This window comes from Muscardinus avellanarius (assembly GCF_963383645.1).
Source record: "Muscardinus avellanarius genome assembly, chromosome: 7".
Classification (NCBI taxonomy): Eukaryota; Metazoa; Chordata; class Mammalia; order Rodentia; family Gliridae; genus Muscardinus; species Muscardinus avellanarius.
The window spans coordinates 110,162,165-110,178,054 of record NC_137793.1 but is presented as its reverse complement, the minus strand read 5'-3'; the positions used below and the strand labels follow the sequence as shown (position 1 = coordinate 110,178,054).

General features: G+C 46.9%; 1 protein-coding gene across 1 annotated transcript in view; it reads left to right on the top strand.

The window, feature by feature from the left end:
- Positions 1–220: 220 nt before the first annotated feature.
- PAPPA2 (pappalysin 2) overlaps positions 221–15,890 on the top strand; it is a gene marked incomplete at both ends in the record, with an annotated part of 252,769 nt that continues 237,099 nt past the window's right edge. Inside the window, one exon of the mRNA XM_080698352.1 lies at positions 221–1,133. Coding sequence (XP_080554478.1) covers positions 221–1,133 — 913 coding nt within the window. The remainder of the gene's footprint in view (positions 1,134–15,890) is intronic.

The following is a 15,890-nucleotide window of genomic DNA, read 5'->3' as shown; positions in this document are numbered from 1 at the left end:
GCGCAGCGTGGAAGCCACTCAGGCTGGCAGAGCTGCCAGTGCATGTCCTCAGGAGAGTCACTCTTTTGGGGCTCCTTGACAAAGTTTGGTTTGCAAACAAAACTGTCTCTCCAGCGACTGCCAACCCACTGCTAGCTACTACCCCTTTCTCTTCTCCCTGTCATCCCAGAGCGGTATCTAGAGGTTGACTTCTGACTCTGTGGGAATTGCTGAGGGAGGGATGATGTGTTTAAATATCCTGAGAGTAAGCCTGGTGATCCTGGCTGGGTGGGCATTCTGTACTGCTGACTCCGAGCTGGGCTGGACACGCAAGAAGTCCCTGGCTTGGAGGGGGCACCTGAGTCGCGAGCTGTCGGAAGGGGGCCGCTGCTGGCTGGGAGCCAAAGTTCGAAGGCCCAGAGCTTCTCCCCAGCATCACCTCTTTGGGGTCTACCCGAGCAGTCCTGGGAGCTACCTGAGGCCTTACCCCACGGGGAGGCAGGAAATCTATCTTGCAGGACGCAGTAAAGCAGACTCCGGGGGGAAGGCTGCTCCCCAACACCTGGCTGCAGATGCAGCCAGAGCGAGGAGAGAGGCTGAGCAGCCAGCTGCCCTGTGGGTAGGGGACGGTCTTATTGGGCAATCGCAGCCACTGGGAGATGATGACATTTATCTCAGCAGCCGAGAATCCAAGGAGTCTCTAGGTGAGGCTGTGACTCCGGGAGACTCAGCTGCAGCTCCCACAGTCGCCACCACCACCTTTGCACACCCGAAGGACCCCGAAGTAGGGACCCAAGGGAAGAGATGGGCCAAGGCCAGGCATCCAAGCCGAGTGGTGAAGAGGCAGGCAGGTGATATGCCTGGGGACCCTGACATCTCTCCTCTACCTTCTTACCCTCGGCCTGAGCACCCCCCAAAGCGTGGGGGTAGGAACAACGCATCGAAGGACCACATCCAAAATGCAGAAGGAGGCCCTGCCTGGGACACAGAGACCTTTACCCCCCAAGAAGGACTGTCTGTCTTGGACTTCTCCGGGAGGCGGGAGCGGCTGCTGCTGCATCCGGGAGTCCTGGCTGAGCTTCCTCGGGAGGCGTTCACAGTGGAAGTCTGGGTGAGACCAGAGGGAGGACAGAACAACCCAGCTGTCATCGCAGGTAATGACCCTCTCTGCTTTCGGAGGCTTGGGGTGTGGCTGGCTCCATTCCTGATGGGGTTAGACACCGGGAGCACAGAGAAGAGAAGGGGATAGAGTAGAAGAAACAGGAGGGGCTGGCCAGGGACAGGAAGGGAGGGAGGGCCTTTATGTATTAGCACAGCAGGATTCCGGGACACTGATAACGACTGTCTCATTATAACAATATTGGCCCCGTTACTGATCTCATGGAGTTGCATACATGCTCTGGCTCTTAGGAGACCTCGGCTCAGCTCTCTGGCCTTCTTTAAAGGGAAGCCCCTCTTGGCTCATTGTCAAGGGGGAAACAACAACACACTCTTGTTTCCTGTAGCCTAGGATGAGATACCCGGGCAACTTTGAAAGTGGATGGGAGTCTTAGGATCTGCCCTGTGCTTTGTGCTGGGTTGGCTCCAGCATGAGGCAGTAAGGCCGCAGGTACAGGGACATCTTGTCCCTTTTGTCTGAGCAGCCCTGAAAACCGGCAGAAAGGCAGCGCCTGTCCTGTGTCCTGGAGTCCCCTTCATCTTGTTCCAGCAAGCATATGTGCAGCCCAGGGACAGCAGGAACTACTGGGGGAGGGCCAAGGGCCTGACTTCTAGCACCAGCTATTATCAGAAGGACCTAAAGGTGAAACTTTCTATTACACTGTGGTATTAACCAGAGGCACCCGCCTGGGAATATAATTTCTATTTATTCTCTACTATACCCAGATCTTGGATTGTTTTGAAAAACAACCCACAAGGGCAAAGAAAAGAGTGGGGTTAGGGGTAGCTGTGTCCCTTTGCCATATTGTGGAGGCTGATTTCAAGCAAGGGGTGAGGGACTAGACTTCATATTTCCTCCTTTAGTACCTCATTATCCTTCTGGGTCCTCCACAGCAGAGCTCAACATATATCAAGGAGAAGAGCAGAATGATTTGACTTATTAATTGGGATTCTCTCCAGCACCCTTGCTGTCTGCCAGTCCCACAGTGTAGATGGGGAACCGCGACAATGAGTGGCAGGGATCTCTAGAGCCCCTGAATTGCTTGATGACTCTCCAAGTTAAAAACTTCTCAGGTTGCTGAATGCCTGCAAAGAAGTTTCAGACTAGGGGAAGAAATCGGGGAGGAGGGTGCCTCTTCCAATGGGGTGTTGCCGGAACATCCCTTCTGGACACTCTGCCTCCCCTCTCTGGCTGTGACTTCTTCTTTGGAAGCTGGGATTCCCAGACACTGAGCACTCTTGAGTCTGTGGTTTTGCTTTATTTTAGTTTTGGGTGGGACAGGGTGTGAAGGAAGGGGAGCGAGAAGGGGCTGGGCTGTAAGTTAGGTGGGGGCTGAGAAAGAGTGGAAGGAAATCCTTATTCTGGGGCCAAATGGAAGAAATAATGAGATGATTATCTGATCGGAGTTGGCAGCCTTGCAGCTCTTCCCAGATGACATCCTCTTGCTGCCTGATCTCCTTCCTAGTACCCATCTGCCAGGGAAACTGCGTGCTTGCAGTCTAGACAGACCCACGACTCTGCTTACCCCTCCTCTTGCAGGAGCAACCCAGGGACCTGGGATCAGTTCCTGGTGTGAAGCATTCCAGAAGGATCCAGTAGGAATAAATGTGGGAGGCTCTGAGGGGTCATTGCTTTGGGTCAGGAAAACCCCAGCCTGGGGAAAGAGGCTCATGGGTACCTGCCCCCTGTCCTACCCCTCCCATTGTTGGTTGTTTGTTTTGTTGATTTCATGCTTTGCACAGAGGAGCCCAGCATCCAGACTTGGCTCCAGTTCTCACATTCTTTGCTATGCCTCCTCACCCCCAGAGACCCCCCTGCCTTGCCCACCTGTCCTACACCACTACTGCCCACTGCAGACCCCCTCTGGACTGTGTGCATCTGAACTCTCTTAACCTCCTTAAGCATGTAAAACTGGGCAGGAAATCTCCTGCAGACAGTCTAGCTTCTGAGGTTTTCTCTTCTTCAAATCGAAGTGGCCCCTGTGGTACACTGGGGTCTCCCCCTCAGGTTTCCTTCTGGAAGGCGGAGGGCAGAAAGCCCTCAGGTCCAGCTCTCCCCATTGCCACCCTGTCCCTTTCTCCAGATGTGTGCACGTCAGGAAGTAGCCGGTAAACATTTAGGGTGAAAGTCTGCAAGACGGGTTGGAAGCGAGGTTCTTCAGGGTTCTGGCAGGCAGCTCCCGGGAACCTGGGCATCCTTTTCTGCTCCATTTCTCAGCTGCTTCATCTGTGGCCTTCGCAGCGGAGTGCCACGGGGCTGCCAGAGCACGTTCTCTGGAATTCAGGGCTTCAGTGGCACCCACTGACAGTCACCTCTCAAGAGGCAGCCCCTCTCTCCTAGCTCACCCTGGCCCTGGTCCTTGAGCTGGGCGCTACCTGCTTGCCAGGATGGTTGGTCTTCACCTGTGGAATGACAACATAGACTCTCATGTCCCTGGGAGCTACAAAGAGTTCAGCTCTTACTGTTCTGCTGCTCCTCTGAGGACATTCAAACCTTGAAAGACTTGGCTCCATATGTTCATACGACAACTCTTAAACATCGCTTCTGCCTACTTAACTTAAACTCAACTTCCGAGTCCCCCATCTACCTAACTTGGGGTATTTTCTCTTCAGCAGAGAACTCAAGCAATTCAGCTACACCAACTATCCCAGAGGACACCCCCACCCCTAGAGGCGGGGCCTGATGGAACACTTCCTGCACAGGGCACTAGGTGGCAGTGTTGCTGCATCACAGGAGAGCAGGAAGCCTCATCGTGGGAAGGTCTGGTTTCTTGGAGGGCTGTCCTGCCTTGGCCTCTGGGCTGTAATTCAATCATCCTCTCTCAGAATGTTGTTGGTAGGCACAGGCATCCCTGGATTTCAGCTTCATATACATTTTTTGTTGTTGTTGCTGCAGGGCCTATGTGAAAGGCTAAGGTGACATTTTTGTATTTTTAGCAACTAATAAAGAAAATCAAATCAATTAGAATTAGAGTTACCCCTCTCCCTCCACCCCCAATTCCCATATTCTTCCAAATGGAATGTTGGACTCCAGATCAATTGCCAGAATACTTTTATTTAGGGTCAAGGACAATGCAGGGCCACAAACTATAGGTTCTGGGGGGTCTCTCTTGCCCACGGAGAGGGAGTGAGGGTTGCTCAAGCTTTCTGCATGTCAGACCTTCTGAAGTTGCCTATTTCCCATAGCTGAAACAGATCATATGGGGCCTAGAATGTGGCTGGTTCTCCATAAAAGGTGAAGGCCTGCCATTTAGGGCTATCTGCCACCTAAGAGCGGTCTGAGGTCCAGGGCCTATTCAGTCGGGCCATTGGAACTGAATAGGGGACTAAGCCAAATTCTGTTCTGTTGTGGTGGGGCCTCTTCAAACTCCAGTGCCAGCCCTGAAACCGTCCTGTTCCTTTTCCTCCTGCTCAACTTCCTTTCCTCTCTTTTGACCCCAACATACATAAAAGAGAAAATTTTAATAGGTTCCTCTGCACCCATAATTGATTTCAAATGTTCCTTGAAGTGGCCCAGCTGAGTAACCACCTGCAGCTCTTGCAGGAGATTGAGTCACTACGTCTGGGGCAGAGCTGGAACCTGCACCAGCGCTTCTTCTTCCAACAAATATTTATTGAGGGCCTTGCCATCCAGAGTGGCAAGTCACTGTGGGGAATACAAAGATGTCTAAGAAACTGTGCCTGACTGGGAGGTTTTCCTCCGTGGAGAGTCCAAGTTTTAGAGCATGCCCCACCCTGTGTAGAGCGTGGGAGGAAGATGGATATAGACTTAGTTCTCAAGAGCTCTGATACTTATCAGAATCCACTGAGATTTTCTAAGCTTTGGTGTCCTTGTATTGAAAAATGAAAAAAAAAAAAGAATAGACATAAATATATGATTATATCTAAGTAAAATTTAAAAAAATCTCAAAGGAAAATAAAATAATATGAAATCTTGCAGAGGAGTTGTGACATTTAAATAAGTCTTGTATAGCCAGGCATGGTGGTGCATGCTTGTAATCCCCGTGCTTGGGAGGCGGAGATAGGAGAATTGCGCAGGTTCAAAGCCAGTGCGCTGGCTTAAGAGACCCTTTTTCCAAATTAAAAAAAAATATACATATATTAGGTCTGGGAGTGTAGCCCGGAGGTAGAAGGGCTTCCAGGAACCCTAGTACCACACAAACACAATAAAATAGCTGGGCGTGGTGGCGCACGCTTGTAATCCCTGTGCTTGGGAGGTGGAGACAGAAGGATCGTGCAGGTTTGAAGCCAGCTGCACACGGTGGCTTAGGAGACCCTGTTTCCAAATTTAAAAAAATGTAAAGATAGGTCTGGGAGTGTAGCCCGGAGGTCGAAGGGCTTCCAGGAACCCCAGTACCACCAAAAAAAAAAAAAAAAAAGTCTTGTATATGAAGTGTGCAGCCGTGGCTCAATTGACCCATGGGATTTATTTATGACATGGGAGGTGTTGATGGTGGAGGTGCCCATTGGTAGGAGCAGTGTGCTATCCTTACCTTTGGTTTTAACCCACAAACGCCTGGTTTTTCCCTAGGTAATATACTAATTACTTGGCATTATTTTACCAATCTGTAAAATGAGATTTGTGGTAAATAGGGTTATTTTTATACCATGGTCTCAAAATAACTAAAAAACACTAGAATCAAAGGCCTAAAAAGAACTATTTATTTTTGTTTTGAAAATTATCCTTCCTTCCTTCACTAAAGATTGAATCCAGGGACATTCTACTTCTAGTCCTTTCTAGTTTTTATTTTGAAACAGGGTCTTGCTAGGTTTCTGAGATGGACCTTAAACCTGCAATCCTCCTGTTTCAGCTTCCCAATTACTGGGATTATAAGTTGCACCATTGCACTCTGCAATCTTCTTATTTCTAAGCCTGGACAGTTCTATTACAAATAAATTGGACAGTGGTGCTAAAACTTCTCTGGAGCTATAAAGACCCTTTGTAATAGTGATGAAAGCTATGTTCACTCCCAAGAAAAATGTACAGGTTCTCATAGCTTGCATAACATTAAGAACTTTCTGAAATTCCTGATGGTCGGGTTCTGCTGCTGTTAGTTCATTGTTTAGGGCCTATTGTTAGCTTTTCTGGTTTCAATGACATCTAAAAATGAGATGTTATAGGGTGCTGTGACATTCCCTTCTTCCAATATGGTAGGTTTGTATTCAACGAGAAGAGTTTTGTTCAGGTGGAATACAGAGCTTCACAGAAGACTGGTTTACATAGACGTAAGGGCATGCCAAGGGGGCAGGTGTGCTATATCCCTGACTTTATCAAGAACAGGCAGAGATCTGTGTGCACACCTTTCCAAGGCTCCTCTGACAGTGGGGCTTCCATGACTCTCCTGCTCAGCTGTCTCTTCCCGAAGTCTGAGTGTTGTCCCCACAGGACCCTGAGGAATTTCCCACTTCTTTTTATGTAGAACCCAGCTCTGTCGTCAGAACCCAGGAGTACAGTGAAGGCATGCTCCAGTGCCCTCAGCACGGAAGAGCCACCAGGTCCTCTGGGGTGGGCTTACTCCATGTGGCGGCAGTGAGAACCACAAGTCCTCTCGTGTGAACAAGGCCTCTGCCTGGTGGTTGTCAGTTAGCATCTTGGCATAGGCGAGGTGGCTTTGCAGCCCTGCAGAGGAGGCTTAAGAGGTAGAACAGACCGTCACTTTGAGGCTTCTTTCCACAGCCTGTAGCGGTGGCCTTTGTCCCCGTTTCCCCCACCCCCGTGAGCTTTCCTGGTGCATAGATCGTGTCTTGCCGTCTTAGTTATGTACATGTTTCATTTCTGTGAACTGGAAATTCACCAGGAGCCAAATGCATTTCTGGTCCGCCTGTGTCATTCCCAAATATCTACCATGGTAATAGGCTCTTGGTTATGTTTGTAGAATAAAGGCAATCTTTAGATCACTGGATGCCCATTAGGGATGAATAGAAGGCTGAGAGGAACATCTGAAACTGGAGGCTCTTTGTGGGGACTGAGACAATGGCTTTCAAATTCTGCTACAGAGGTGTTTTAGGGGCTCCTAAGGGAAACTGCTGAACCCACCCCTGCCTCCTTCCCTGTAACATATGAGAAAATGTCTTCAGTAAATTTCAATCCCATATCTCTAAAGCAGGGTAGGGCATGTCAGGTGCAAAGCCAAATCCTGTTTTCATAAATAAAGTTTAATTGAAACATATTTATACACTCATTTGGTTCCATGTTTTCTTCCTCTTCTCCCATGCTGAAGGGTAGCATTTAGCAGCTGCAGCAGAGACCACGCAGCCTGCTAAGCCTCAACTACTTATTGCCCGGCCCTTTGTAGAAGTCTTCCCAACCCTCCTCCATAGCATTGCTTCCTGAGCTTCTGCAGGCACAGAGGTCAGCTGGGACTCTTCTTAAAATGTGCGGGAGTGCATCTGGTGGTGGATGCCAAGAGAGTACGGCATGCAGGGGGCTGCACTGACCAAGACCTCCAAGGCTGTGCCCTGGAGGTCCTCGCTGCATTGCGGGGAGGCCACACCTCCCGATTTCGGCAGGTTAAAGGTCCTAGACACAGCAGACTCTGCCTTCAGGACCATCAAAGCCTGTGCAGAGCATTTCTCAGGCGCTAAGCGGTCTACAAGGCTTCTACCCAGCTTCTCTTCCCTCTTCTGCCCTTGGGGTCATGGACTGGGGCTCTCCATTCTTTCCTGGCTCCTTCCATGCTTTCTCTGAGTTGTCTTCTCTAATAAAACTCATGCATATTGAATCCTATCTTGGCATCGACTTGGTGTAACCCAAATGCAGATTGGATTCAGTAGGCCTGGGGCAACCTGAGCTTCTACTTAATGGGGCTTTAGGTGCTGCTGCCGCCATGTGTCTGTGGACCACGATTTGACTAGTGAGACTCCAGACTTAAGCCTTTGGTGGGCAGCAGATGTTCTACGGAGGCAGCGCAAGTTGTTCAGGCTTTGAAGGCCAAATGGTATGTAGTGCACTTACTTAACTCTGTAGCCATGACATACAAGCAGCCCTGGAAGCTATGTAAACACACTGTGGCTGTGTTCCAATAAAACTTTATTTACAAAAACAGGGCAGGCTAGGTTTTGCTCCCAGGAAACAGTGTGGAGGGTTCCTCCTCTGCGGGTCTCTTTCTTTGCTTCCTGTTTCATTTTATTCAGAATAACACCAGAAGAAAGACTAAGGAACTCCCCACAGTGGGAAACAATGTTTTTGTTCAAGTAAAAACAAAACTTGCCCTGCCAAGTGCTGTGTGTTTGTAGAGCACTCTCACTATGAACGCCGTTGTGATGTAAGGCTATAATGCATCCATAGAAGTATGTATGTGATCCAGTCATTAGCTGATTTGTTTCTGTGAACACTGTGCAGAGGTGGACGTATGTTTGTATTTGGGGAAATGGCCATCTAGGAGTGGAACCGCTAGGTTATATGGTCATTCTCTATTTAATTTTTGAGGCACCCTGGCCTGTATTTCAAAGTGGAGGTGCCATTTTGCAATCCCCACCAATGCAAGAAGGTTTGGCTTTATGTTTCCCTTTCTGATAAATGAAACAGGCTTCCATGACATTGCAAGTCCAGAGTGCTTGGGTACTGCCCACATCTGGTAAAACCTCAGTGGTCTTGGAGAATGTGCCATTGTTCTGCACCATGAAGAGACCCACCGGCGCCTTTAAAGCTAAAGTCCCCTGAATTCCAGGGAGATGGGGGCTGTCATCAAATTCCTCCTCCAGCTTCTTGAGTGTATCCTGGTATGGATCCTCTCTTTCCTGAAGTAGGCTTTGTGTGCAGGAAGCTCATCTTTGGCCTAGAAGGTATCACTTGCAGTCGCTTTCCACCAATGGGCCCTAATGACAGGCTGGTGGGGAACACTCATCCACTTGGAAGTCCTGATCATCAGATTCTGAAGCAGTAGCAGCACCTTCAGGAAGGAAAGAAAAGAAGGATGAGGGAGGGTGAGAAACCTCACATTGCTCCCTCCTAAGGCCAAAGCTTTCTCTGGCTCTTGTCCCGGCTGGATGCTTGGGCCCACTCCTTACTCTGTTTAAGGCTTGATGTGTGTCCGTTTGGCAGCATTGGCTGGTCACCCTCATTATCTGGACGCCACGGTTCCTCTTCCAGTCCCCAGGAATGAATTCAGAACCCTCAGGGACTCCGGGTATAGTTTGTTTTACTTTATTCATTTATTTATTTCTTTTTTGTGGGTCTGGGGATGAACCCAGGGGCATTTGACCTCCGAGCTACAACCCCTGCCCTATTTTTTTTTCTTTATTTTGAAACCGGGTCTCACTGAGTTGCACAGGGCCTCACTAAGTAGCTGAGGCTATCTGCGAACCGCGATCCTCCAGGTCTCAGCCTCCCGAATGCTGGGATTACAAGCGTGCGCCACCACGCCCGGCTGTGTTTTTCTTTAAAAAAATTTTTTTTGGTGTGGTACTGCGGTGTAGTTCTAAGGTGGACCACAGGTTGTTGAGCTGGAATTATTCAGGAATGACAGAGGCACAGCTGGAAAGTAGGACTCACCCTTGGCATCCCAGATGAGTCACGGGCGACCCTTTGCCCATCGTCACCTCCTGATGCCTGCTTTTGCTCCTCTTCCTTGTTCCTCCATCTGAACCATTCAGAACGTGGGTGCCAGGAGGCCTGGCTCCTTCCCCTTTCTGTTTTAGTCCATGCCTTGATGAGGCTAAATAAATACCTTATTTAGTATTTATTAAGAGGAAGGGAACACCTTAGTTTGGATCCTGAGACTTGTACCCTGGATACCCATTCACTTCAGTTCCTGATGTCATAAACAAGCACATAAACCCCATGCTTCTGCTCTTGAGCACATGGAATTAGATTACTCTGGGGGCTCATCAAATGTGTTTCTTCTCTTGTCATACACACCCTCACTCAGCACCTTCCAGAAAGCATATTTCTAGGCCAAGATGGTATCCCGAAAAATAACAGAATTCTTCCCTTCCCATGTTTACTACCTGCTTTAAAACAAACAGTCTTGCTTTTGGAACTTTTTTTTTTTTAACAGAATAGCCAGGAAATAAAGCTCAGTTTGCAAACAAAGATATCCCAGTTCTCTCTTCATGAGTCAGAGCTGAGTGGTAAAGAGTGGTCCTACTCAAATATACAGTATGGTAACTTGAGCCCAAATGCTCAGACCACTTTGAAGTCAAGCTGTTGCCATGGCAACTAGATGGGATGTCAAGACCAGTCAGCATGGCTCATTTCTGAATCAGAAGTCCATACTTGATCAGAGGTGACATCACAGAGCTTGGAAGTTAATGGATCACTTAGTCATTGTGTAGGCAGTGACTTAACATTTGCTAGCTTTCAAACACATAATTCCTGCTCATTCTGGGCAGGTTAGGAAAGAAGTAGCTTGGGGACTCTGCATATGTTCATTTATGCATGCATGCATGCATGTATGCATGTATGTATTGATTCTTTGACTCATTCAACATTATTAAGTCTCTACTAGGTGAATTATGAGGCCTTTAGCAACATGCTGGGGAATCAAGAATAAGCAAGGTGGGGGATTTCTGGGAAGGTGCTCACAGTCTGTCAGGAGCCCTTTGGAAATAAATGGGATATTACATCTTGGCCTGAAGGAGTGGTCAGACCTGCTTGAATGAGCCCAAGGAGGTGACCAGAAGTAGGCTTTCTGAAAGATGAGGTGAGAAGAAACACATTTAATGAGTAGCCCGATTCCATTGCTCAGGAGCAGAAGCATGGGATCTGTGTACATGTATGCAAGGCAGGAAGGTGGCAGAGCTGGGGGACGAGAAAGGGCAGCTTTGTTGAGTTTCAGGTGGTGTGGGAGCATCCAGTGAGTCAGAGGCCTGAAGTGGGTTCTCTGGATCCGGCAGTCAGGAAACACTGATGGCTTTAGAGAAAGCAGTTTTATAAGAGAAGAGGGAATGAATACAAACAGCAGTTAGTGTGTACTGTATGCAGAAAACCAGCGGTGAAGGAAGATGTCCAAGTAGTATAGGTTAAGAAAGGCTTCATTTTGAGGTGAGAAAACTCCAAGCTCGAAGGTCCTGTATTAAAGAACTAGTCATCTAAAGTCAGAGACATAATTCCATTGTGATGTATAATTATACTGGTACCAATAAAAGGATTAAAGGAATTAAAATGAAGGAAGATATCACTGGATTTAAAAATATTTAATCAAAATAGGATTGGACATTGGAAAAAAGTAAAGTGGGAGACAGCATAGTAGAAAATGATGGGAGATACAGAACAGAACTATGAAGCGTGCAAATGAACACCCAGTCCTGAGGAACTACTGCAGAGAGTCTCCTTGAGGGGTACTTCTGCAGGACTTCCTCTGTGCCAGGCACCATGGCAGTCAGTCTTCAGAGATTAACCCAAGAAACTCCTCAGAACAGCTGGAGGAAAGAGAGGGAGAAATTGAATCACAGAGAAACATGACATTGCTCAAGCTCACTCAGCGAGCCTGCACCTGAGAACTAAGGTCACACAGCTCATTGGGCGAGCCCAGGTGTAAGTCTTGTCTTCTGTCCCTAAAGCACATGTTTTTTCTCCTCTATGCAATGCCATGTCTATGTTTCTGTAGCAGGAGCAGCAAGGAGTAAAAGAAAGACCACAACCTGCCTCAGAGGAAGCTCTCTTCTGTCTCAGTCCTCTTCTTTTGATTCTTTTATATCAGTTGATGGCCTCATCCACACTCACTAGGTCTCTGGGAGTTCCTCTCTCACCCTCTACAGCATCAGTAATCAATAGCTGCATTGTGTCTGGTTTGTCTGGAGGGTGTCTTTTGGCCTTGTATCCATCCCGATAGCCTCAGTGGACAAAGCTAGATTAGTTTTGTCCACAGTAATTCTTCCAATGATTCTGTCCTGTGGAGAGATCAATTTATTATTCAGCTCTTTGAAAGCATTCAAAGGGAGTATTCTCAAACATGGAGCAGAACAAGCAACTTTTCTGCCTAAAATTGTTAGACAACTCTGCTGCACTCTCAGGATAAAGTTCCACTTCCTTCATAGGCGTGTGGGACCTGACTTACCTCCTTAGGTTCATACTGGCCTCTAGGGCAGACTTGCCCATACACATACACACATATGTAGGCATATATACGTGCACGCACACACAGCTCCACACAAGGCATATATACATGCACGCACACACAGCTCCACACACAATCACACACTCATGACCATGCTCAAAGGCACTCACATACCTATACCCTTTCAGTTCAAATTTAGATAGTTCAACTATCAGCAATTTGGTGCTGTCTCCCCAGCCTCTGGCCTCTGATGTTGCCCTTTATACTTTTACATCCAACAAGAAACCACTCCACAAACCCAACCCATATTTACCTGACTTGCTCCTATTCTTTACCTGAGCTTGTAGTCAATAGGCCACCTCTTCCTAGAAATCTGCCTTGATTTCACTAAAGACTGATTTAGGTTTGTTCTCCAGTGGGTTTTCCTAGAACCCTATATTCTACCTTAGTAGAACACTCACAGTGACTTACCCTAGTATCCATTTTACTTTCTATTCATTAGCTGCATACTCATTGAATTCCTGCTGTCTACCAGGTACTGTGTGGGCATTAGTATTAAAGAGATAAACACAGCCCTGCCTCCTTGCTATTTTATTGCAGGCTGGCTTTCCCCAACCCCAAACTGTAAGCTGTTTGAGGTTGGGGGATGTGTCCAATTCATTGCTATTTCCATAGCAATTGTTCGGCCAATATCAAATAACTCCTGCAATAAATATTTGTCAGGAGGTTGGATGAATTCGTGAATGAATGAAGAGTTAGTCTTACAAGTGATAAAAGTGAATTATTCTATTTGGAAGTATGAATAGGAAGGCCTGAAGATCTTTAAGTCTTATTGATTTGAAGGATGCCTAAGAGATTTGGAATTTCTTCAGTAATAACTAGAAGAAACAGTTATATTTGTCCTCTGTCTTCACTCCCACCTTTTCAGCACCTTGAATCTACTTATCCTTGATAAATATGGACTTGGAACTAGTCTAGAAAAATTGCATTTAATTAACGACTTGGTTTAACCATGTTGTAAATGGTTTCTCAACTTTCAGAAACTTCATATGCTCTTTATTTGCTTCCTCTGGTTTGCATTCATGTCTCTTCCTAGTTCTCACGAGACTTTGTTTTGTGCGTGTGTTTGTTTATATTATCCCTGTGAGTGAGAGGAAGAGGAGAAGAAGTGTCCTTAGAGACAGGTAAGTCTTACTGTCTTGGAGAAGCAGCCAGCAGGGGCCTAGAAATGTCTCATGTGTTCTGTATTGGTATGGTTTAGATTTAGAATGTCCCAGGGGGACCTCAAGCCATAAACAAGGCAGCCATGTTGGAGGTGGGGCTTGGTTGCTGAGGGCTGTGGCCATGGGATTATATATGGTCCCTTCTCCCCTTGCCCTCTCTCTTGCTTCTGGCCCCTGTGATGTGAGAGCAGAGCACTTGTACTCTCTTTCTCTGCCTCCTGCTGCCAGGCCCTGAGCTCCACAGCCTTCATATGCCTAATATGGACTGAACCACTGAAATCTCCAGAACCATGAGCAAATAAGTCTTCCTTTCTCTAAGTTGTGGCAGTCAAGTGTTTGGGGTTATAGCCGTAAGAATATTTACTGATATACAAGTCCTTTCAGCCTTGTATTTCCTTTGGCCCATTCAAAATATGGAGTTTTTACAAAATTCTGGTGGGAGGGTGAAATCCTTTTGATGTAAATGTACTTCTTGGCAGTTCCTAGTTCATTTTTTTTATTCATTAACTCACTTACTAGCTCATTTATTGGACATATATTAGTTGAGCACAAAGTAGGTATTCAATAACTGTTTTAGAAATGCCAGCTTCACACCAAGTAATTATAAACACTAACCGCAGGAGAGGTCTGTTTAAGACATTGTTTGTTTTGAGGCACATTAATAATTTGAAATAATGGCACAACAGAATAGCCTTATAACCCTTATGAGGCAGCCCTGGCATGGATCCTGAAGATAGAATTCGACTTGGGCAGGAGTCCCTTCCTGGCTGCAGCAGTCTTGTTGGGCCTTTGGACAGAGTGTGGGGTATCCCTGGCTGGACCCTGGCAGCTGCTCACTTTGCTGTTTCAGAAGTTCTGTCAACACCCCTCCTCCTGGGCCTTACCCATGGCCTTCCTTCTCTCCATCCAACCAAACCCCGCAGATTCCACTTCCAATTAGAGTTTAAACTGCTGTGCCCAGGAGGGGAAGCCTCTGACTACTTGCAGGCTTCTGGGGTGCCTCTAGATCTCAGCCAACTATGCATCTCCAGGGCCAGGGCAGGGCCAGGTGGAGCAGGCCCTGTAGGTAAAGGGTAGGGAATTATCAGGCCTCTTGCACACACAGAACTCGACCTCTGTGGGCTCTTCAGTATCAACTGTCCTCCTGAGTCAGAGAAATCTTTCTCTTCCAAGTGACCCTCCTGTCACCTGTTACCCCACTTGGCACAGGCTCTCCCCCCATCCATGTCCTATCCATTTCTTTGTCCATCTATATTTATTCCCTTCACATTAGCGGGTCATTAATTTAGCATATTAATGCTAAATCTGATGTTCTGAGTTTGAGTCCTTTATTAGCAGTGTGAACTTGACAAGTTAAAGCCTGTTCATCTGTAAAATTGGAGCAATGGTGATATTCTGTCTCAGAATTGTTGTGATGATTAAATAAACTGAAATGACTCACAGGCTGGGCATGGTCGTACACACCTGTAATCCTAGTACTTGGGAGTTTGACACAGGAAGATGGCAGAATCAAGGACAGCCTCAGCAATGTAACAAGAGTCAATGCTGTTTAAAAATTATATATATATATGCACACACACACACATATATATGTATACACACACACACACACACACACACACACACACACACACATATATATATATATATATATATATATATATATATATATATGGATGTAGCGCAGAAGTATAGTGCCCCATTTACCACAAACAAACAAACAAACAAGAATCATAGGCTTAGAGCTGTGCCTGGCACACAGCAAGTGCTTGGTCCATGTGGGTTGCTATTTTCATCCTCTGTGGTGCTGCGTGGGACATGAGACCCAGGGTTCCCTCTCACGATGTTCCAGCTGGGTGGGCCAGGCCTGACTCATGAGCGTCTTCCCCAAGGCTGTCTTTGCCCAATCTCGTCTGTGCAAACTCTCCTTCTCTTGAGCTCCTACTGCATGCATATTTATAAAGCACAATTTAGCTTGGAATTGTTTGCAGTGAAACCTTGATTAACTGGATTCAAACTAAACCAGTATCCTTAACTGATTATAATGCTTTGCTTAGGCTTTCTAGGAGCTAGAAATATATGAATAGAAGATGAGTTTAAAAAAGGAATCCTGTGGAGAAAAACTCTACTCACTAACATCTGGGGCTCACCTCATCCTTTCTGTTTTTTAAGGCCACAGTCACAGGTATGGGATGGTGAGAAATAAAATGATAACCAAAAGGCTTTCAAGATAAACTAGAGACAGAGATTTCAGGCATAATCTGCCCCAGCAGCAGCTAACCCACACAGTCTCTCCTTCCCAGGTGGGACAATTAGGTACAGAGAGGGAAGATATTTTCCTAATATCACCCAGGGGCAGGCCTGGAGTAGAGCCTAGTTTTCTTGACATCCAATCTAGTATTATTTCAACTCTTCCAAGTTGCCTCTGCTTAATTTAAATCCTTCACTGGAGAAAGCAGAAGAAAATATTTGGGGAAGATTTTCATTAAGGAAAGGAAAACAATGCCTACACCTTAACCATCATTTAACC